Source organism: Salmo salar, chromosome ssa15 (genome assembly GCF_905237065.1).
Source record: "Salmo salar chromosome ssa15, Ssal_v3.1, whole genome shotgun sequence".
NCBI classification, from domain to species: domain Eukaryota; kingdom Metazoa; phylum Chordata; class Actinopteri; order Salmoniformes; family Salmonidae; genus Salmo; species Salmo salar.
In genome coordinates, this window is record NC_059456.1 from 27337672 (window position 1) to 27362560 (window position 24889).

The 24889-nt window shown below is 44.4% G+C and overlaps 1 protein-coding gene across 1 annotated transcript; it reads right to left on the reverse strand.

Moving 5' to 3' along the window:
* Window positions 1-503: 503 nt before the first annotated feature.
* LOC106571156 (PR domain zinc finger protein 1) lies at window positions 504-24628 on the reverse strand. The gene is made up of 7 exons (XM_014143894.2): window positions 24406-24628; window positions 21994-22272; window positions 7431-7550; window positions 5314-5566; window positions 2687-3735; window positions 2015-2143; window positions 504-1637 (listed from the first exon to the last, which is right to left on the reverse strand). The coding sequence occupies exons 1-7, from the start codon at window positions 24430-24432 to the stop codon at window positions 1323-1325; spliced, it is 2172 nt and encodes a 723-aa protein (XP_013999369.2). The 5' UTR covers window positions 24433-24628; the 3' UTR covers window positions 504-1322.
* Window positions 24629-24889: the final 261 nt, after the last annotated feature.

A 24889-nucleotide genomic window follows, 5' to 3' on the forward strand; every position in this document is an offset into this window, starting at 1 on the left:
GTGGGTGGTTGTGGGTGGTTGTGTATGTGATCGAAAGTGAGGAACATCTCATGTGTGAACAGTTTCCCGTATATATGAGTTCAACTGCTGCTGGCAACTGGAAGTGATACATTTGAGAGAGAATACATATACGGACGCACCCAACACACACACACACACACACACACACACCCAACACACGCTTATCCCATATCAAACTCTGAATACTGATCAACATCTGATTCTGATCACACGTCGGTAATAATTAGTTGTGATTTGAAAAGCAGATTATCTGAAGTGTGTGTGTGTGTGTGTGTGTGTGTGTGTGTGTGTGTGTGTGTGTGTGTGTGTGTGAAAGAGAGAGCGAGAGAGAGAGAGACCGTACATGTGAGTATGTATCAGCGACTTGTCATTCATTACCAGAGCTCTGAAACACAATGTGGGCGACTGCAGTAGGAAGGAGAGTTCATCAAGATAACTTATTTTGACATGTGGCACATTAAATCAACGCACACACAGAAAAGTGAATAAACAAATACAAATTTAAAGTAAGACATGAATTGTCTCTTCTGTTATCACTCCACATCGTCAAATAGTACAAAATCATAAAACCAGATGGTAGTAAATAGAACCCTGTTATAAACATTTGATCACAAATCTCCCTGTCTTTCTGGCTTCCTCAGGTTACAATAAGCTGCTTAATAAATTAAACAATAAGGCTGAGGATTTAATAGGTACAATACAAGTCTCATGTTTATATGCTCTCACAATAAGGTTTTCATGGTTGTCCCACTTCTTCCCATAGCCTTGAGGAAAGACCCCTGTAATGGAGACAAAGCCTTGCTTCAAACAGTCAAGGTCACTATCAGCCACTGTCAGCATGATGGATTATAGGTGCGCTGTCTCTTGTACCCTTTCCACACTAGAATTTTCAACCAAGCTGTACTTTGCCGGGTATTTCTTTTTCACATTGTCCTTTCCAGCATACGTTTCCAGGAAATAATGTGGATGAATAATCAATCAGGCCAGTGAAGTACAGCTTGGCTTGGGATGTCTAGGCTCAGTAGTGTGAAAAGGGTATTAGTGGTTCGTTACATCATATGGCCAACTCCGGTTTAATATGGCCAGCATGCAGAGGTAGAGGGCGGCTGCGATGCCACAACCTCTAAGGACCGAGGACTACCTTGCTGCTGCTGCTTCGTAGAAACCAAGCTCCAGGAACACATTCTTATCAGCGCTCGCTTGGTGGCTGTAGGTCCTCATCTCTTGCAATAGGACGCTGATGTAGGTGTTCCACTTCTCCGCCTCCATCACCATCCTCTTCAGTGTTCTGCCTTCCTTTCTCAGGTCGAACTGCTCCATCTCGGTGTTGATGCAGTGAAGCTCTTCAGCTGAGGGGACGGAGCCTGATGGGGTGGAGCCAGCGGGGCAGAAGCCCTGGAGGTGCACCTGGAGGAGGCAGTGGTGGAGTTAGGAGCGTGGGCAGAGTGGGCACCGGTGTGGGCGCTCGACAGTGTGCAGGCGCTTGTGGAGCTTAAGGTGAACATGTTGGGGTGAATCGGGCCGCTGCACAGCTTGCACTGGTAGGGCCTCTCGCCTGAGTGGAGACGCATGTGGGTCTTCAGGTTGCTGGTGCTACTGAAGCGCTTGCGGCACACCTGGAGTGAGGGAAAAAGATGTTGGAAAAGAAGCTTGATTAAGCAATGTTTTGTAGTCTCATGGGCTTTTTGGGGGTTATGGCATAGTGACAATGTTGGACAGACAGACAGAAACAGACAGGCAGGCAGAAAGACAGATACTGTAGAGAGAGACATACACAGACAAACAGATGTGTAGTCTCATGGGCTTTCTGGGGGGTATGGCATAGTGACAATGTGGGACAGAAACAGACAGGCAGAAAGACAGACAGATAGATATTCTAGATAAACAGAGACAGACAGACAGATAATCCAGACAGACAGACAGACAGACAGACAGACAGACAGACACAGAGATATTCTAGATAAGCAGATAATCAGATCTCAGCCTTCTGTACCTGGCACTCATGTGGCTTCTCCCCAGTGTGAACCAGGAAGTGTTTCTGGAGGTGGGCCAGCTGGGTGAAGTCCTTAGTGCAGGTCTGACACCTAAAGGGCCGCTCTCCACTGTGGACACGCAGGTGAACCTGCAGACAGGCAACAGAATAGCAAGGAGGAAGGAAACAGAATGATATAATTAAAAATAACATAAAAGAAGTGGAAAGACAAAAAACAGGATGAGACAATCTATTTCATGAAAAGTGTGCGGGCCTTTGTTATTTTCATGCATACTTAATTACCCCAGCACCTTAGCTTTTTAAGGATGTGCGTATGACCACAAACTATTCTATAAATAAATCTATTTAAATTATGATGTCCTATCAACATAAACTATCATCTAAACATAATGTACTTGTGATCTCCGATATTGGCTATTTAATAGGGGACTGACTGACCTTGAGGTTGGACAGTTATTTAACGGGGGACTGACTGACCTTGAGGTTGGACAGTTATTTAACGGGGGACTGACTGACCTTGAGGTTGGACAGTTATTTAACGGGGGACTGACTGACCTTGAGGTTGGACAGTTATTTAACGGGGGACTGACTGACCTTGAGGTTGGACAGTTATTTAACGGGGGACTGACTGACCTTGAGGTTGGACAGTTATTTAACGGGGGACTGACTGACCTTGAGGTTGGACAGCTGACCGAAGATCTTGCTGCAGACGTTGCACTCGTACCGGATCTTCCCGTTCTTCCGGGTGAGCGGGTAGGACAGGGTCTTGTACCCGATGACCCGTCCACCACGTCTGGCCTTCCGCAGGTCTACTACTACCCCTTCCTCTGCACTGTGGCTGGAACTCAGCAGGGCGGATGTGGGCTTGGAGGGGAGGTAGTCAGAGGAGGCAGCCAGGCCTGCCGGTGGTGAGCCTCCCCTGGGTGCGAGAGGGGATGAGGCCATGGATGAGGCCCTGGAGGTGACTGATAGAGGCTGGTCATCGAAGGTGCTGCTGGCAGGGGCATGCTTAGAGTCCCTGGAATTGTCTGTTGGTGTCACAGTGAGGTTTGTTAGGTATTCTTTTGGTGAGGGTATAAGGTCACCAAGATGTTTGCGCCCACTGGTCGTCAAATGAATTACGTATTTTTTTGTCAGTGCAAAGGGCAGACCTCTACTGCCATTGGTAAGTGAGAGTTCTTTGTGTGTAGTGGTCAGTGAAACCGGGAGCTCTTTGTGTCCATTGGCTGATGGGTGCAGGAAGTGTGGGTACCCCTCAATGGGCAGCATGTGAGGTGGAAGTGGTATATGTGGAGCTAGTCGGTCACTGCACAGGGGGTATGTGTGAGGTCGTAGACTATTAAGGCCAAGTGGATAGTGAGGTATGAGGTAGGGACTGCACCGTTGACTGGGGTACATCTGGCCTGGCACTGAGGACTCTGGGTAATGTTTGGGTGTAATGGAGACGCCTGGGGTAGGATTGACAGGAAAGTGCATGTGGGGGGTGACAGGACTGCTGTCCAAGGTTCTTTTGGGGATGGGGGGGCCACAGTATAGGATAGGAGAGTAGCTGGGGTAGACCACACGGGGGCAGAGGGGTAGGACAGGGCTGCAGGTTGGGGACAGTGTGGATTCGGGGAGTAGGGGGCAAGTGGAATGGGGCTTGGTGGGCTCCTTCCTCAGGATTTCGGACATGCTGTACCCCCTCTTCCCTGAACTCTTCCCGCAAACCTGGTTTTGCTCTATGGGACAAAAAAGACAGACACACATACTTAGGGTAAAATGTTGTTGCACGAAAGTACCATGAAACTATCATTTGCAGCTTGATGAGTTTAGTCAACTGTACCATGCATGGGATGCACATGACACAATCGCGAGTTGCAGTCTGTCACTCCCTTTTTACAGTAGAACCCATTGTTTATGAGTCGGTGTCAGTCCCTTTTTACAGTAGAACCCATTGTTTATGAGTCGGTGTCAGTCCCTTTTTACAGTAGAACCCATTGTTTATGAGTCGGTGTCAGTCCCTTTTTACAGTAGAACCCATTGTTTATGAGTCGGTGTCAGTCCCTTTTTACAGTAGAACCCATTGTTTATGAGTCGGTGTCAGTCCCTTTTTACAGTAGAACCCATCGCCACAGATACACCACCTGACACGCATACCTTCAGTGTGAGATCATGTCCTTCTCCACTGTGCTCCTATCTATGACATCATGACATCACTTCTCTAGTTCTCAGCCTCTCACTCCACTCTAAAAGAGGAAATAGCTCCAGTTCAACCAGTTGTTTTCTACTTGTTATGAACTAGTCTCAGATCTCAGACCTATGTCAGTCAGCTGTTAAGATCGTCTGCTTCTCACTAACAGACCTGTCCGGGCGCTCTATGGAAGCTGATACTGAAGGTGAAACAATAGTTGGCTGATCAGGACCCCGATTAGGCTGAGGGAGGGAGAGAGTGGTTATAGGAGACAAGTTCCAGCTAGCAGAGCTGTGTGTGTTGGCTGGCGAAGGATCTTTACACATTCACATCCTGACCTAGTCAAATGGAGTCTTGATTCTGGATTCTTTTTGTTGTCAGTTGTGTTATCAGTTAAATGAAATCAGAGCGTTAAATACAGTAACTCTTAGTTGAAATCAGAGCGTTATATACCCCCACCCAACACACACACACACACTCAAAAGCCTTGTGTGTGTTTGTGTGTGTGCGTGTGTGTGTGTGAGAGAGAGAGAAAGAGAGAGTGTGTATGTGTGCATTGGAAAAAAGGAAACTGAAACCTTGCTTTGAGACCTGAAATTGGTCTCGCAAGAAGTCGAGACAAAACCTCTCTTGGTGACACATGGAACTAGATGTTCTCTCCTTTCTTTGTCTCCCACCTTCACAAAGGCCTGTGGGTGTGACTTTTATTACTGGTTCAACACCCACACAAAGATTGTGTCAGGCGACTGGACCTTTGACTGAGCGCTTTCGGCTTTGAATAACCACCCACTTCCACCCAGAGCTCTAGGAAACTCTAGGAATTGCTCCGTTCTCCTTCCCATGTTGTGCCGAACACTCATTGATCATATCGATTTTCTCTCTCCTCCACTCACCACAGTGAATACAAGTATCAGAGACTCCAAATTGTCCCATTCCTTATTAGATTGGATGAAATGGGATTGGATCCGTTAGCCTGGCCTAGTAGTAAAATGTATTAAGTACATTAGTAGCAGGCTTGATTCCAATATGAATCTGATGTTAGTCGAGGGGGCCACAAAACAGCAGTTTGCGGGCTGGAGATAGCTCCTGGGCCACAAGTTTCAGACCTCTGTATTACAAAACGTACCAATTCTCTCTGTGGCGAGCTCTCCAGGGGGTGTGTAGTTGAGGCGGTTGGCTAACTCCGGGCAGTACCACACAAGCAGCTCCTGGCCCGGTGGCACGGCTCTCACCGTGTAGAAGTAGATGGCCATTCCAGTCTGGCACGCCGCCAGATTCTGGTCCCCGTGACAACGGGCTGGGTTGACGTAGCGCATCCAGTTACTCTTCTCCTCGTCCAAGCCATCCAGGATGTGATGTAACCGACCCTCTGAAAACACCTGGACAGAGAGAAAGAGAGGGGATATATATATATATATATATATATATATAGAGAGAGAGATAGATAGATAGATAGATAGATAGATAGATAGATAGATAGAAATGACATTTACACAGCCTTCTCCCCCAGTGCTGAAATCTAAGATATCAATCATCCATTACAAAAAAAATAAACAGACATGGCTGCCACTCTGATCTGTCCCCAATATGAAATATAATGTTAGAGAACCACTGCCACATATCACTTAAATTGGTACAGCACACTCACTAACGGGTGCAACCAATAAAGCCTTTTACAAGACACTCCTTAAAATATGTTCATGAGCCAGAGACTGTCCCAGCCCACAACATTTTCCCACAATGCACCGTAATTAATACCACAAAACACATTTTATTGTGCATTCTACAGTGTTTCACTGTTGAAATGACAGAAATGTCTTACAGTGTGCTGTAAAACAAATGTACAGTATTTTACTGTGCATTCTATGGTAATCTACTGTATTCAGTTTATACGGTATCCTACTGTTGAAAAATTACAAAAACATCTAACAGTGTGTCCTACCTATCATATAAGGTGTGTGTATTTTGGGTGGTGGTGGTGGGGTGGGCTTAATCTGTGTGTTTTGGGTGGTGGTGGTGGTGGGGTGGGCTTAATCTGTGTATTTTGGGTGGTGGTGGTGGGGTGGGCTTAATCTGTGTGTTTTGGGTGGTGGTGGTGGGGTGGGCTTAATCTGTGTGTTTTGGGTGGTGGTGGTGGGGTGGGCTTAATCTGTGTGTTTTGGGTGGTGGTGGTGGGGTGGGCTTAATCTGTGGGTTTTGGGTGGTGGTGGTGGGGTTGGCTTAATCTGTGGGTTTTGGGTGGTGGTGGTGGGGTGGGCTTAATCTGTGGGTTTTGGGTGGTGGTGGTGGGGTGGGCTTAATCTGTGGGTTTTGGGTGGTGGTGGTGGGGTGGGCTTAATCTGTGGGTTTTGTTTTTGACATTGATCATCGACTGGAATGACAGTATGATGACTCTACTCGAGTCCGCTCACAATTGACTGTGCAAAGTTATACCACTCTAACTTCAATCAGACCTATGTTCCCATACAGCGCACCTAAATGACTACACATTCCTGGAGAGCAAAAAAGTCGGTCGAATTTACACAACGACCAATTACAGTGTTTTCTTACAATAGTCCCTCTCAGACTACATTCAGATGGATCTTTCTCTCTGGTTTTCTGCTCTATCACCCTTTCCCTCTTACTCTGCTAAGCTCTTTAAATCACTTTGTTTGCTGGTCTTTGTCTGGAAGCCGTGTTATTTGCAGATTGACTCATGACTTTAGTGTCTAGGTCATCTATGTTGATCTCATGTCTGTGTTGTGGCCCCGTTGTTTAGATGTTGTGTCGGGACTGTATCTGTAGGTCTGTGTCATCATGACTATGCTGTTTGCAGGCCTACGCCTGTTAGCTGTGTTATTTGCATTTGGAAGTCATGGCTCGTAGACCCTAAGCCACTTCCTTGCTTTGTCAGTGTCTTGAGTGTGTGTTTGTGTGTGTGCTACAGTATGTGTTTCCCGGCAGTGAGGCCACGGCACTGCCGAAAGTAGCGGAGAGAGGAGCAGAGAGAGGAGAACCATGGTGTCAGTAAAACTAAACAGCTGTGTGTGGGACCTCATGCTGCTTTCTCACCAATGAGCAAACGCACATTATCATACACAATCTTTATAGGAAATGTAAAAAATGACACGCGGCTGGCATAAAAACACACACAGATATTACACAGGATGTGAGACCACAAGTGCCAATTGTTGCCCCACCTCCCCCTTTTAAGAATTTAACAGGATATGACCAAAATGAGTTCCCACAATGCCCCTCATTTACCCTCCAGAAGTAATTCCTGTTGGCATCTTTGGGCACCGTGTCATTGGTGTAGCTCTGGCCAACCAGAGGGCCAAACCGCGTCCCCTTTGGAATGAGCTCCCGACTGGTCACCCCAAGCACCTGTACCACACAGGAAATTACATCATCAAACAACGGACCATTCAGAAGATTAGATGACAAAGCGAATGCCCATTGAGAAAACTTCGAGTAAGATTCTGTAGAATACAACCTCTGACTGTCATGTCAGATCTATGGTAGTTCCAGCTAACTAGCCACACACCAGGAAACTGTTTCCTTTCTTTCAAACACATTATTGTAAATGTTTCATACAGACTAAACCAACAATAGCACACAAATGTATATACAGTTGAAGTCAGAAGTTTACATACACCTTAGCCAAATACATTTAAACTCAGTTTCACAATTCCTGACATTTAATCCTAGTAAAAATTCCCTGTTTTAGGTCAGTTAGGATAACCAGTTTATTTTAAGAATGTGAAATGTCAGAATAATAGTAGAGAATGATTTATTTCAGCTTTTATTTCTTTCCTCACATTCCCAGTGGGTTCCCAATGAGTATTCGGTAGCATTTCCTTTAAATTGTTTAACTTGGGTCAAATGTTTTGGGTAGCCTTCCACAAGCTTCCCACAATAAGTTGGGTGAATTTTGGCCCATTCCTCCTGACAAAGCTGGTGTAACCGAGTCAGGTTTGTAGGCCTCCTTGCTCACACACACACACTTTATCAGTTCTGCCCACAAATGTTCTATAGGATTAAGGTCAGGGCTTTGTAATGGCCACTCCAATACCTTGACTTTGTGGTCCTTAAGCTATTTTACCACAACTTTGGAAGTATGCTTGGGGTCATTGTCCATTTGGAAGACCCATTTGCGACCAAGCTTTAACTTCCTGACTGATGTCTTGAGATGTTGCTTCAATATACCCACATAATTTTCCTACCTCATGATGCCATCTATTTTGTGAGGTGCACCAGTCCCTCCTGCAGCAAAGCACCCCCACAACATGATGCTGCCACCCCCGTGCTTCACGGTTGGGATGGTGTTCTTCGGCTTGCAAGCGACCCCCTTTTTACTCCAAACATAATAATGATGGTCATTATGGCCCAACAGTTCTATTTTTGTTTCATCAGACCAGAGGACATTTCTCCAAAAAGTACGATCTTTGTCCCTATGTGCAGTTGCAAACCGTAGTCTGGCTTTTTTATGGTGGTTTTGGAGCAGTGGTTTCTTCCTTGCTCAGCGGCCTTTCAGGTTATGTCGATATAGGACTTGTTTTCCTGTGGATATAGATTCTTTTGTACCTGTTTCCCCCAGCATCTTCACAAGGTCCTTTGCTGTTGTTTTGGGATTCATTTGCATTTTTCGCACCAAAGTACGTTCCTCTCTAGGAGACAGAATGTGTCTCCTTCCTGAGTGGTATGACAGCTGCGTGGTCCCATGGTGTTTATACTTGCGTACTATTGTTTGTACAGATCAAATCAAATCAAATCAAATTTATTTTTAAATAGCCCTTCGTACATCAGCTGATATTCTCAAAGTGCTGTACAGAAACCCAGCCTAAAACCCCAAACAGCAAGCAAAGCATGTGAAAGAAGCACGGTGGCTAGGAAAAACTCCCTAGGAAAAACTCCCTAGAAAGGCCAAAAACCTAGGAAGAAACCTAGAGAGGAACCAGGCTATGAGGGGTGGCCAGTCCTCTTCTGGCTGTGCAGGGTGGATATTATAACAGAACATGGTCAAGATGTTAAAATGTTAAAATGTTCATACATGACCAGCATGGTCAAATAATAATAATCATAGTAGTTGTCGAGGGTGCAACAAGCACGTCCGGTGAACAGGTCAGGGTTCCATAGCCGCAGGCAGAACAGTTGAAACTGGAGCAGCAGCACGGCCAGGTGGACTGGGGACAGCAAGGAGTCATCATACCAGGTAGTCCTGAGGCATGGTCCTAGGGCTCAGGTCCTCAGAGAGAAAGACAGAAAGAGAGAATTAGAGAGAGCATATTTAAATACACACAGGACACCGGATAAGACAAGAGAAATACTCCAGATGTAACAGACTGACCCTAGCCCCCGACACATAAACTACTGCAGCATAAATACTGGAGGCTGAGACAGGAGGGATCAGAAGACACTGTGGCCCCATCCGATGATACCCCGGACAGGGCCAAACAGGCAGGATATAACCCCACCCACTTTGCCAAAGCACAGCCCCCACACCACTAGAGGGATGTCTCCAACCACCAACTTACCGTCCTAAGACAAGGCCGAGTATAGCCCACAACGATCTCCGCCATGGCACAACCCAAGGGGGGGCGCCAACCCAGACAGGAAGACCACGTCAGTGACTCAACCCACTCAAGTGACGCACCCCTCCCATGGACGGCATGGAAGAACACCAGTAGGCCAGTGACTCAGCCCCTGTAAAAGGGTTAGAGGCAGAGAATCCCAGTGGAAAGAGGGGAACCGGCAAGGCAGAGAGAGCAAGGGCGGTTCGTTGCTCCAGCCTTTCCGTTCACCTTCACACTCCTGGGCCAGACTATACTTAATCATAGGACCTACTGAAGAGATAAGTCTTCAGTAAAGACTTAAAGGTTGAGACTGAGTCTACGTCTCTCACATTGGTAGGCAGACCATTCCATAAAAATGGAGCTCTATAGGAGAAAGCCCTACCTCCAGCCGTTTGCTTAGAAATTCTAGGGACAATTAGGAGGCCTGCGTCTTGTGACCGTAGCGTACGTGTAGGTATGTACGGCAGGACCAAATCGGAAAGATAGGTAGGAGCAAGCCCATGTAATGCTTTGTAGGTTAGCAGTAAAACCTTGAAATCAGCCCTTGCCTTAACAGGAAGCCAGTGTAGGGAGGCTAGCACTGGAGTAATATGATCACATTTTTTGGTTCTAGTCAGGATTCTAGCAGCCGTATTTAGCACTAACTGAAGTTTATTTAGTGCTTTATCCGGGTAGCCGGAAAGTAGAGCATTGCAGTAGTCCAGCCTAGAAGTAACAAAAGCATGGATTAATTTTTCGCGTCATTTTTGGACAGAAAATTTCAGATTTTTGCAATGTTACGTAGATGGAAAAAAGCTGTCCTTGAAACAGTCTTGATATGTTCTTCAAAAGAGAGATCAGGGTCCAGAGTAACGCCGAGGTCCTTCACAGTTTTATTTGAGACGACTGTACAACCATCCAGATTAATTGTCAGATTCAACAGAAGATCTCTTTGTTTCTTGGGACCTAGAACAAGCATCTCTGTTTTGTCCGAGTTTAAAAGTAGAAAGTTTGCAGCCATCCACTTCTTTATGTCTGAAACACAGGCTTCTAGCGAGGGCAATTTTGGGTTTCACCATGTTTCATTGAAATGTACAGCTGTGTGTCGTCCGCATAGCAGTGAAATTTAACATTATGTTTTCGAATGACATCCCCAAGAGGTAAAATATATAGTGAAAACAATAGTGGTCCTAAAACGGAACCTTGAGGAACACCGAAATTTACAATTGATTTGTCAGAGGACAAACCATTCACAGAGACAAACTGATATCTTTCCGACAGATAAGATCTAAACCAGGCCAGAACTTGTCCATGTAGACCAATTTGGGTTTCCAATCTCTCCAAAAGAATGTGGTGATCGATGGTATCAAAAGCGGCACTAAGATCTAGGAGCACGAGGACAGATGCAGAGCCTCGGTCTGACGTCATTAAAAGGTCATTTACCACCTTCACAAGTGCAGTCTCAGTGCTATGATGGGGTCTAAAACCAGACTGAAGCGTTTCGTATACATTGTTTGTCTTCAGGAAGGCAGTGAGTTGCTGTGCAAAAGCTTTTTCTAAAATTTTAGAGAGGAATGGAAGATTCGATATAGGCCGATAGTTTTTTATAATTTCTGGATCAAGATTCGGCTTTTTCAAGAGAGGCTTTATTACTGCCACTTTTAGTGAGCTTGGTACACATCCGGTGGATAGAGAGCCGTTTATTATGTTCAACATAGGAGGGCCAAGCACAGGAAGCAGCTCTTTCAGTAGTTTATTTGGAATAGGGTCCAGTATGCAGCTTGAGGGTTTGGAGGCCATGATTATTTTCATCATTGCGTCAAGAGATATAGTACTAAAACACTTTAGTATCTCCCTTGATCCTAGGTCCTGGCAGAGTTGTGTAGACTCAGGACAATGGAGCTTTGGAGGAATACCCAGATTTAAAGAGGAGTCTGTAATTTGCTTTCTAATGATCATGATCTTTTCCTCAAAGAAGTTCATAAATTTATTACTGCTGAAGTGAAAGCCATCCTCCATTTGCGAAGGCTGCTTTTTAGTTAGCTTTGCGACAGTATCAAAAAGAAATTTCGGATTGTTCTTATTTTCCTCAATTAAGTTGGAAAAATAGGATGATCGAGCAGCAGTGAGGGCTCTTCGATACTGCACGGTACTGTCTTTCCAAGCTAGTCGGAAGACTTCCAGTTTGGTGTGGCGCCATTTCCGTTCCAATTTTCTGGAAGCTTGCTTCAGAGCTCGTGTATTTTCTGTATACCAGGGAGCTAGTTTCTTATGACAGATGTTTTTAGTTTTTAGGGGTGCAACTGCATCTAGGGTATTGCGCAAGGTTAAATTGAGTTCCTCGGTTAGGTGGTTAACTGATTTTTGTCCTCTGACGTCCTTGGGTAGGCAGAGGCAGTCTGGAAGGGCATCAAGGAATCTTTGGGTTGTCTGAGAATTTATAGCACGACTTTTAATGCTCCTTGGTTGGGGTCTGAGCAGATTATTTATTGCTATTGCAAACGTAATAAAATGGTGGTCCGATAGTCCAGGATTATGAGGAAAAACATTTAGATCCACAACATTTATTCCATGGGACAAAACTAGGTCCAGAGTATGACTGTGGCAGTGAGTAGGTCCAGAGACATGTTGGACAAAACCCACTGAGTCGATGATGGCTCCGAAAGCCTTTTGGAGTGGGTCTGTGGACTTTTCCATGTGAATGTTAAAGTCACCAAAAATTAGAATATTATCTGCTATGACTACAAGATCCGATAAGAATTCAGGGAACTCAGTGAGGAACACTGCATATGGCCCAGGAGGCCTATAAACAGTAGCTATAAGAAGTGAGTGAGTAGGCTGCATAGATTTCATGACTAGAAGCTCAAAAGACGAAAACGTCATTGTTTTTTTTTTTGTAAATTGAAATTTGCTATCGTAAATGTTAGCAACACCTCCGCCTTTGCCGGATGCACGGGGGGTATGGTCACTAGTGTAACCAGGGGGTGAGGCCTCATTTAACACAGTAAATTCATCAGGCTTAAGCCATGTTTCAGTCAGGCCAATCACATCAAGATTATTATCAGTGATTAGTTAATTGACTATAACTGCCTTGGAAGTGAGGGATCTAACATTAAGTAACCCAATTTTGAGATGTGAGGTATCACAATCTCTTTCAATAATGGCAGGAATGGAGGAGGTCTTTATACTAGTGAGATTGCTAAAGCGAACACCGCCATTTTTAATTTTGCCCAACCTAGATCGAGGCACAGACACGGTCTCAATGGGGATAGCTGAGCTGACTACGCTGACTGTGCTAGTGGCAGACTCCACTAAGCTGGCAGGCTGGCTAACAGCCTGCTGCCTGGCCTGCACCCTATTTCATTGTGGAGCTAGAGGAGTTAGAGCCCTGTCTATGTTCGTAGATAAGATGAGAGCACCCCTCCAGCTAGGATGGAGTCCGTCACTCCTCAACAGGCCAGGCTTGGTCCTGTTTGTGGGTGAGTCCCAGAAAGAGGGCCAATTATCTACAAATGCTATCTTTTGGGAGGGGCAGAAAACAGTTTTCAACCAGCGATTGAGTTGTGAGACTCTGCTGTAGAGCTCATCACTCCCCCTAACTGGGAGGGGGCCAGAGACAATTAATCGATGCCGACACATCTTTCTAGCTGATTTACACGCTGAAGCTATGCTGCGCTTGGTGACCTCTGACTGTTTCATCCAAACATCGTTGGTGCCGACGTGGATAACAATATCTCTATACTCTCTACACTCGCCAGTTTTAGCTTTAGCCAGCACCGTCTTTAGATTAGCCTTAACGTCGGTAGCCCTGCCCCCTGGTAAACAGTGTATGATCGCTGGATGATTAGTTTTAAGTCTAATACTGCGGGTAATGGAGTCGCCAATGACTAGGGTTTTAAATTTGTCAGAGCTAATGGTGGGAGCCGTCGGCGTCTCAGACCCCACAACGGGAGGAGTAGAGACCAGAGAAGTCTCGGCCTCCGACTCCGACTCGCTTAATGGGGAGAACCGGTTGAAAGTTTCTGTCGGCTGAATAAGCGACACCGGTTGAGCATTCCTACAGCGTTTCCCTCCAGAAGCCATGAGAAAGATGTCCGGCTGCGGGGACCGTGCGAGGGGGTTTATACTAACGTTACTATCTGTACTTACTGGTGGCACAGACGCTGTTTCATCCTTTCCTACACTGAAATTACCCTTGCCTAACGATCGCGTCTGAAGCTTGGCTTGCAGCACAGCTATCCTTGCCGTAAGGCGATCGTTCTCCTGTATATTATAGGTACAACGACTGCAATTAGAAGGCATCATGTTAATGTTACTTAGCTTCGGCTGTTTGAAGTCCTGACGAACCATGTCCAGATAAAACCTCCGGGGTGAAAAAGTTGAATGAAAAAAGTTGAGTGAGGGAAAAAGTAAAAATATACGGTAATGAAAAAGTAAAAAACCGTCAGGTAGCAAAGTAAGATCGGCAACAAAACGCACAGCAGCGTAAACAAGTCTGCAAGTTGCTTTACAACTAAGCTTTCTTAGTTGAGTACAGATGAACGTGGTACCTTCAGGTGTTTGGAAATTTCTCCCAAGGATTAACCAGACCTGTGGAGATCTACAAATATTTTTCTGAGGTCTTGGCTGATTTCTTTTGATTTTCCCATGATGTCAAGCAAAGACGCACTGAGTTTGAAGGTAGGCCTTGAAATACATCCACAGGTACACCTCCAATTGACTCAAATGATGTAATTTACATTTACATTTACATTTAAGTCATTTAGCAGACACTCTTATCCAGAGCGACTTACAAATTGGTGCATTCACCTTATGATATCCAGTGGAACAACCACTTTACAATAGTGCATCTAAATCTTTGGGGGGGGGGGGGTAGAAGGATTACTTTATCCTATCCTAGGTATTCCTTAAAGAGGTGGGGTTTCAGGTGTCTCCGGAAGGTGGTGATTGACTCCGCTGTCCTGGCGTCGTGAGGGAGCTTGTTCCACCATAGGGGTGCCAGAGCAGCGAACAGTTTTGACTGGGCTGAGCGGGAACTGTGCTTCCTCAGAGGTAGGGGGGCCAGTCAATTAGCCTATCAGAAGCTTCTAAAGCTATGACATCATTTTCTGGAATTTTCCAAGCTGTTTAAAGGCACAGTCAACTTAGTGTATGTAAACTTCTGACCCACTGGAATTGTGATACAGGGAATTATAAATAAAATAATATGTCTGTAAACAATTGTTGGAAAAATTACTTGCATCATGCACAAAGTAGATGTCCTAACCGACTTGCCAAAACTGTAGTTTGTTAACAAGAAATTTGGTCAAAAAAGTCAAAATGACTCCAACCTAAGTGTATGTAAACTTCCGAATTCAACTGTATATACATACACATACAGAACCAGTTAAGTTTGGACACACCTACTCATTCAAGGGTTTTTCTTTCTGTTTACTATTTTCTACATTGTAGAATAATAGTGAAGACATCAAAACTATGAAATAACACATATGGAATCATGTATTAACCAAAAGGGTGTTAAACAAATCAAAATATATTTCATATTTGAGATTCTTCAAAGTAGCCACCGTTTGCCTTGATGACAGCTTTGCACACTCTTGGCATTCTCTCAACCAGCTTCATGAGGTAGTCACCTGGAATGCATTTCAATTAACAGGTGTGCCTTGTTAACGTTTGTGGAATTTATTTCCTTCTTAATACGTTTGAGCCAATCAGTTGTGTTGTGACAAGGTAGGGGTGGTATACAGACAATAGCCCTATTTGGTAAAAGAACAAGTCCATATTATGGCAAGAACAGTTTAAATAAGCAAAGAGAAACGACAGTCCATCATTACTTAAAGACATTTACTACGTTACAGCCTTATTCTACAATGGATGAAATAATGTTGCCCCCTCATCAATCTACACACAATACCCCACAATGACAAAGCAAAAACAGGTTTTTAGAACATTTTGCAAAATTATTAAAAATAAAAAACTGAAATATTACATTTACATAAGTATTCAGACCCTTTACTCAGTACTTTGTTGAAGTACCTTTGGCAGCAATTACAGCCTCGAGTCTTCTTGGGTATGACGCTACAAGCTTGGCACACCGGTATTTGGGGAGTTTCTCCCATTCTTCTCTGCAGATCCTCTCAAGCTCTGTCAGGTTGGATGGGGAGTGTCGCTGCACAGCTATTTTCAGGTCTATCCAGAGATGTTCATTCGGGTTCATGTCCGGGCTCTGGCTGGGCCACTCAAGGACATTCAGAGACTTGTCCCGAAGCTACTCCTGTGTTGTCTTGGCTGTGTGCTTAGGGTCGTTATCCTGTTGGAAGGTGAACCTTCACCCCAGTCTGAGGTCCAGAGGGCTCTGGACCAGATTTTCATCAAGGATCTCTCTGTGCTTTGCTCCGTTCATCTTTGCATCGATCCAGACTAGTCTCCCAGTCCCTGCCGCTGAAAAACATCCCCACAGGATGATGCTGCGACCACCATGATTCACCTTAGGGATGGTGCCATGATTCCTCCAGACGGGACACTTGGCATTCAGGCCAAAGAGTTCAATCTTGGTTTCATCAGACTAGAGAATCTTTTTTCTCATGGTCTGAAAGTCCTTTAGGTGTCTTTTGGCAAACTACAAGCGGTTGTCATGTGCCTTTTACTGAGGAGTGGCTTCCATCTGGCCACTCTACCATAAAGGCCTGATTGGTGGTGTGCTGCAGAGATGGTTGTCCTTCTAAAAGGTTCTCCCATCTCCTAAGAGGAACTCTGGAGCTCTGTCAGAGTGACCATCAGGCTCTTGGTGTGTGCCTTTCCAAATTGTGTCCACTCAATCGGCCTCCAATCAAGTTGTAGAATCGGCTCATGAATGATCAATGGAAACAGGATGGACCTGATTCTCATAGAAAAGGGTCTTAATACTTATGTAAATAAGGTATTTCAGTTTAAAAATAGTAATAAATGTGAATTTTCTTTAACAAAAAAATATTTTTGCTTGGTGGGGGGGAACAAGTCATTTAATCCATTTTAGAATAAGCCCTGTAACGTAACAAAATGTAAAAAGGGAAGGGATCTGAATACTTTCCAAATGCACTGTACATGTAATTCAATCATCTCATCCAAACTGTGTGAAGACTTTCCCAGACTACCATTTCAGCACATATAAAGTAAACCAAGCCAATAGAAAAAGACAGGTTAGAGGAAGCTTTTATGAAAAGAGTTTCTCAGTGACAACTGGCATTCACTTTGAGAGTGTGAAACGGAGAGCTGGCCTCTTTCACACCGTAAATATTTCATGAGTTAATCAGAACATAACTCTTGTTCTCGCTCCTGAAGGTGTTAATTGTGAAACTTACCCCCTCTGTCTCTAGCCTCCGGGGCGGGGATGAAGGGATAGGGTGTTGTTGGACACACCCCTATCATATCGGGAAACCAACGGCACTAAACCCTAGAGGACCTATAGTCATGGTAATTGCTGACTCATACTGTCACCTTTGAAGATAGATACAGGGTTGTATGTATGCTGTATAATACAGTCCATTCAGAAAGTATTCAGACCCCTTCACTTTTCCCACATTTTGTTACGTTACTGCCTTATTCTAAAATTGATAAAATATTGTTTTTCCCACTTAATCTACACACAATACCCCATAATGATGAAGTGAAAACAGGTTTTTAGAAATATTTGCAAATGTACCTTATTTACATTAGTATTTCGACTCAAAATTGAGCTCAGGTGATCATCCTTGAGATGTTTCTACAACTTGATTAGAGTCCACCTGTGGTAAATCCGATTGAGTGGACATGATTTGGAAAGGCACACTTCTGTGTATATAAAGTTCCACAGTTGACAGTGCATGTCAGAGCAAAAACCAAGCCATGAGGTCGAAGGAATTGTCCGTAGAGCTCCGAGACAGGATTGTGTCTAGGCACAGAGCTGGGGAAGGGTACCAACACTTTTCTGCAGCTTTGAAGGTCCCCAAGAACACAGTGGCCTCCATTCTTAAATGGAAGAAGTTTGGACCAACCAAGACTCTTCCTAGAGCTGGACGCATGGCCAAACTGAACCACTGGGGGAGAAGGGCCTTGGTCAGGGAGGTAACCAAGAACCTAATGGTCACACTGACAGAGCTCCAGAGTTCCTCTGTGGAGATGGGAGAACCTTCCAGAAACCCAACCATCTCTGCAGCACTCCACCAATCAGGCCTTCATAGTGGAGTGGCCAGATGGAAGCCACTCCTCAGTAAAAGGCACATTGACAGTCTGCTTGGAGTTTGTCAAAAGGCACCTAAAGGTTTCTCAGACCATGAGAAACAAGATTCTCCAGTCTGATGAAACCAAGATTGAACTATTTGGCCTGAATGCCAAGTGTCACGTCTGGAGGAAACCTGGCACCATCCCTACGGTGAATCATGATGGTGGCAGCATCATCCTGTGGGGATGTTTTTCAGCGGCAGGGACTGTAAGACTAGTCTGGATTGAAGGAAAGATGAACGGAGCAAAGTACTGAGAGATCCTTGATGAAAACTTGCTCCAGAGCACTCAGGACCTCAGAATGGGGCAAACGTTCACATTGAATATCCCTTTGAGCATGGTGAAGTTATTAATTAAACTTAGGATGGTGTATCAATACACCCAATCACTACAGCGATACAGGCATCCTTCCACTCAGGGATTTCACCAAGAGGCCAATGGTGACTTTAAAACAGTTACAGAGTTGTATGGCTGTGATAGAAGAAAACTGAGGATGGATCAACAACATTGTTGTTACTCCACAATACTAACCTAAATGAGAGAGTGAAAAGAAGGAAGCCTGAACAGAATACAAATATTCCAAAACATGCATCCTGTTAGCAACAAGGCACTAAAGTAATACTGCAAAAAATGTGGCAAAGCAATTAACTTTTGTCCTGAATACAAAGTGTTGTGTGTGGGGCAAATCCAATACAACACGTTACTGCATACTGTACCACTCCATATTTTCAATGATAGTGGTGGCTGCCTCATGTTATGGGTATGCTTGTAATCATTAAGACTGGGAAGTTTTTCAGGATAAAAAAGAAGCGTAATGAAGCTAAGCAAAGGCAAAATCCTATAAGAAAACCTGGATCAGTCTGCTTTCCACTAGACACTGGAAGATGAAAGGTGAATTCATCAGGGCAATAACCTAAAACACAAGGTCAAATCTATACTAGAGTTGCTTACCAAGAAGACAGTGAATGTTACTGAGCTACAGTTTTGACTTAAATCTACCTGAAATTCTATGGCAAGACCTGAAAATGCTTGTCTAGCAACGATCAACAACCAATTTGACAGAGCTTGAAGATTTTAGAAAATAATGATGGGAAAATGTTGCACAATCCAGGTGTTGAACGCTCTTAGAGATTTACCCAGAAAGACTCACAGCTGTAATCACTGCCAAAGGGGATTCTAACATGTGGCACCTGAATCAGGTGATTTTAATCCCTGGTCCTTTCACACTTAGAGTACTGTCCAGTTATACGGTCATCTGCAGCAAAGAAAGATATAAAAAAGCTCAATATCGCTGAAAACAGGGCTGCCAGATTAGCTCTTCATTGCTCTATCCGTATGAATATTATCCAAATGCATCAGAATCTCTCATGGCTTCATGTTAAAAATGAATTACTATGCAGTCTTCTGATTTTCTTTAGGAATGTTGTATTTTGTTTTTTAAACACAGTATTTTTCAGGCCAGTTAGTACATACTATCAACACCCATAACCACCAAACCAGACAGGCAAATTCAGGGCAGCTAAAACAACCCAAACCAAGAACGAATCGCCTTAAATCTACAGTTTTATATAGAGCCATAGCTGAATGGAACTTTTTACCAATCCATATTTCTCAGGCAAAAAGTCAATCCACCTTCAAGAAAAAAATAAAAGAAGATCTAATGCGATAGACCATATGACTGGACAGGAAATAGAAAGTATCAACTGAATGTTAAATGTGTTTCCTGTCAGGTATTTTATTTATCTGTTTTGTCTACTTGTTGAATGTTTGTGAAGTCTTGATTTGTGGTTGTTTGTAATATCTTGTTAATTGGTGTTGGACCCCAGGAAGATTAGCTAGGATTACGGCGTTAGCTAATGGGGATCCTAATAAAAATTACAAAATTACTTATGTAAATTCGACATTTATGTATTTCATTATCATCACATTTTGCTAAAACTCTACAAACATGTTTTCACTTTGTAATTATGGGGTATTGTATGTAGATTGATTAGGGCTGTAACACAAAAAAATGTGGAATAAGTCAAGGGGTACTGTATGAATACTTGTATATACAGTATATATATATTTTTTCCTAACACCTAAACCCTTAATCTAACCTTAACCATAACCCTAACCTTAACCCCAAACCCCTAAACCTAACCCTAATTGTAACCCTAAACCTTATACCGAAGCCTAAAATAGGCTTTTCCTTGTGGGGACCGGCAAAATGTCCCCACTTGTCAGAATTTTCCTTGTTTTACTATCCTTGTGAGGACTTCTGGTACCCACAAGGATAGTAAAGCCAAACACACACACACACACACACACACACACACACACACACACACACACACACACACAAGATAAGAGTTATATTGTCTATATACTATTTTTCAGTTAAATGTCAGTCTATTACTTTCCTTGCTGTCTGAATGGTGGATGGACTCTACTAGTCCCATACCACCCCAGACTACACCTGTAATTCCCCCTAGTCTTTAGCATAGTCCAGACTCCAGACAGACATCATTAGAGGGTGATGGGGATGCTGGTATTTACCTGAACACACCTGGACTCACATTCCTCTGATTTTACAGAGAGTTACCACTTTTCCCTCATTCTAGGAATTACACCACATGTGGCTGGTGGCACCTTAATTGGGGAGGAAGGGCTCATAGTAATGGCTGGAACGAAATTAATGGAATGGTATTGAACAACTTCAAACCCATGGAAACCATACGTTTGATACCACTCTATTCACTTCATTCCAGCTATTATTATGAGCCATCCTCCCCTCACCAGCCTCCTGTGGATTACACTGTCTGTTTGTGAAATGTATCCTCTCAAAGCAGCAGGCAGCATCACCGAGCATGGAGTAATCCCCATACTGATGTCAGTGCACTGACTGACTGAATGAGCCCACACCTCGCAAACAGGGAAAAGACCCTGACTTGAACCAAGTCAAAGTGTTTCAACAAGTGATCGTACATTCACATTGACAAACGCTGCCCATGCCATTAGATTAGACACACTTTGATTCGGGTCATGTTCGAATACTCTGAAAATACATGCTACCTCCCTTGATGCTATCACTGATTTGGACAGATGACATCGATTCAGTGGAACCCCTCACTTTCACCTATCCAATCACCTTAGATCTGGGATCACTTCAAGGAAGGGTGTTAGGAAGGAACCATTTGGACAGAATTCAAATAATGGCCTCATTCAGTCTCCTGTTCAGTAAAGGGGGGAATCCTAACTTCTGCTTAAAGTAAAACAATTTACTTAGTCTCCCATTGACATCATTGCATGACTGTGTGAAAATTCTACTTAAGTACAAGTTAAGGATTCACCCCTTAAACATCAAACCGCACAACCACATTCTTTCTTTCATGTTGATCAAACTAGCAGATTCACTTCTCCTGGGACCGATCCGAGGGGCGTAGATACAGGAGGTGGGTCTCAGTGTCTCCGCTTTACGGTTTAATGGTAAGGTAGGGGACAATGGGAACCGGGAATGTAAAGTAACAACTAATCATAGTGACCTAAGGCTGTGAAGACAGAATCTGCGTCCCAAGTGGCACCCTATTCCCTTTATAGTGCACTACTTTTGACCAGGGCCCATAGGGAATATGGTGCCATTTGGGATGCGCTCAGTGTCTATTGCCTTTGTATGTTCCTTTAAGATGTACGCAGCGAGGAAGAGACACAGAGGAAAAGCTGGAATTAGAAAACGGTGTGTCAAGCGTTTCCTCCCCCGGGGAAGGATGGAGGGGATGGGAGGATGTCGGAGTGATGGAAGTGGAGTTTTCACAGAACATATAGTACACAGTTGTATACACACACACACACACACACACACACACACACACACACACACACACACACACTAGAAGGCCCCCTCAAAGAAACATCATGCATGACCACTCACTCTATGACACACACACAAAAACACAAACACTCACACACCTGCATGCAAATGCCAACACTCTCTCACTCTCAGCTCTCACTTATAAAATACATCCCCCATATACAGGAAAGTGGGGTGTTCAGAATACCTCTGCAGAGTCAGGGCAGCGTTTCAGGACCAGGTTTCGGGGTAGAGACCTCTCAGCCTTGGTCTTGTCCTGGTTCTCTGGTTGGTTCTCCGGTTCCTCATCCAACGTGTGGTCCTTCACGAAATAAATGCACCTCTCCTGGAACTCAGCTTCACTCCAGTGGGTCATGTCTGGGTCCTGGGGGTCTGAGTCCGACATGGTCGGGGTGGTGACCACTGTGGTGTGAGGTGAAGGGGAGCTATCTGAGGTTAACATGGCTGTGCTGTGCTGGGAGGAGGCCTAGAAGAGATAGAAGAAGGATAAGAATGGGATAATGAGAAGATAAGATCATTCTAATGTGCAATAGCCCAAGTAATCAGGGAAGTCATGGACTTCCTGTTTTCACTTTCTTTTATCTCTTCAAGTTCTGCCTTATTTATTTTTTGCCCTCTGTTCTCCTGTTCTCCTGTTCTTCTGTTCTTCTGTTCCCCTGTTCTTCAATCTTCTCCTTGTTTTTTCTCTCTCTCTCTCTCTCTCTCTCTCTCTCTCTCTCTCTCTCTCTCTCTCTCTCTCTCTCTCTCTCTCTCTCTCTCTCTCTCTCTCTCCTGCTGTCCTAAGCAGTGGAAAACCATTGTGGAAAACAAACAGCGGATGAAGGGGGCTGAAGGAGGAAGCTCTCCTCTGCTTGAATAGAGCTACATTTGAAAGTAAGGAGGCCGAGGTGTGAGACAGAGAGGAAGGAGATAACAGCGGGATACAAGGCCTGTCGACCAGTCAAAGAGGGGGTACCCTAACTAAGTGTCCCACCGAACACTAACAGAAACAAACTATAAAGGGTAGCATCCATCCCTCCACCACTCCACCATCCATCCACCCCACCATCGCTGCCCCCTGTTCCAAACATCCTGTAAGCGTCCAAAACAGGACCCCAGGTTTCAGGAAAAGGATCCTGTGCACGTCAAATAAGGAGCGTCAGCCACCACTTTCACAAGGAGGAAACCAGTGAATCAGCCCAGACTTCCTCTCTATACTGACTGGGACCTGGCTCTTGTCCCAGTTACCTGTCTGTCTGTCTGTCTGTCTGTCTGTCTGTCTGTCTGTCTGTCTGTCTGTCTGTCTGTCTGTCTGTCTGTCTGTCTGTCTGTCTGTCTGTCTGTCTGTCTCTCTGTCTCTCTGTCTCTCTGTCTCTCTGTCTCTCTGTCTCTCTGTCTCTCTGTCTCTCTGTGTCTGTGTCTGCCTGTGGTGTTCTGACCTGGACATTTTATTTTCAGATTGTCCTTTCCATTCTGGTTCCGGCACCTATGATGGATGCAGGACCAAGCCAGTGGAGTACAACTTGGCCCGACTCCACTCAGTAGTGTGAAAAGGGTTTAATTAAGACTGGACAAAGCCATGAACACAGAAAGACTGGATTGAGTTAGTCTGAAAAATGCTAATCCTAGATCCATATAGCGCCTTTGCAGGTAAACATAGAAGTTTGGGTGGAATACAATCAGAAGATAGCTGGTGGTTTTATGTGCCATTTATCAGTTGCTTATATCCAAAGGGACTTACAATCATTTGTGCATACATTTTCCATATGGGTTGTCCTGGGAACCAAACCCACTACCCTGACGTTGTAAGCGCCATGCTATACGAACTGAGCTACAGAGTACCAGTTTGTCTTTTTATCCCAGTTGAGGGAAGATAAAGTGGAAGTTTCCCATCTTCACTTTAAATCACCAGTGATATCATATTATAAATTGGGTGGTTCGAGCCCTGAAGGATGATTGGCTGACAGCCGTGGTATATCAAAACATTTATTTTTACTGCTCCAAATATGTTGGTAACCAGTTTATAATAGCAATAAGCAATAATGAATTAGAACACAAATAATGACATCTTCTCTAGAACTGTACACATTGATGGATGACATTTCACAATGTGTGTAGGGTACGCAACACCGCTGAGTGGAATGACTCACAACGGACAGTGACAGCTCACTCTGAAACTACGAAACTGACAAAGCAGAAAATACACTATGAAACCATGAAACTATGAAACTGACATAGCAGAAAATAAACTCTGAAATCGATGCATGATGATTCAAAGCCACACAGCTGTGGCCTCCTGAGAAAACATCGCCACATGAACTTTAGAGGAATAATGTGAAATCTGTGTCGTGAGTGACTAAAAACACAGGCTTTCAGAAACTTCATGAAAGCCTACAACTCCAATATCACAATCTCTGTATCCTTGTAAGACTGTCGTACCAAATTAAACAAAATAAGACCTTTTGAATGAGACGAGCAAAGTGAAATCTGTGCTGTGTGAAAACAACTTTGTGACTGAAACCCTAATTTATACACACACACACACACACACACACACACACACACACACACACACACCTGGTAACAAAGAAGAGGGTGGTGATGGTGAATGAATACTTACTGTGAAGCCTTGAGAGGACCCACACATAGGACAGGTTATCTGTGTCCTCCTCCAGTGTCTGAGTGTGCTCCCTCTACTTCCCTCCCTCTACTTCCCTCCCGCTCTCTCTATCTCTTTGTCTCTCTTCTTGCTCTCTCTCTCTCTTTACTTTTCTCTTTCTCTCTCTGTCTGTGTGAGGTCTGTATCATGCGTGTACCTGTTGAGACTGAGTGACAGTGGTGTCTCTCTCTCTCTCTGGTGCGTGTGTGGGTCTGCCCCCTCTCTTCCTCCCGCCCTCTCTCCTCTGTGTATGACTCCTCCTTGGGGGCAGTGATCTGTTCATCTATCGCTTATTCACTCACTCTCTACCCCGGGGTATCAGGGCTGAGATAAAACAACAAGAGCTTTCTCTCCAGGAGGTGCGTCTCCTGTCACACAGACATGTTCCGGTTCAGACACATCTATCTCCATTATATTCTTCTGGGATTCTGACCCCACCCCCCAA

Coding starts and splice junctions, on each gene's coding strand:
- LOC106571156 (XM_014143894.2), bottom strand. CDS start 24,432: ATGTGTGGGTCCTCTCAAGGCTTCACA. Junction 22,273..24,405: donor GGTCCTCTCAAGGCTTCACA/GTAAGTATTCAT, acceptor TATCTCTTCTAG/GCCTCCTCCCAGCACAGCAC. Junction 1,638..2,014: donor AGAAGCCACATGAGTGCCAG/GTACAGAAGGCT, acceptor CCCTCACTCCAG/GTGTGCCGCAAGCGCTTCAG.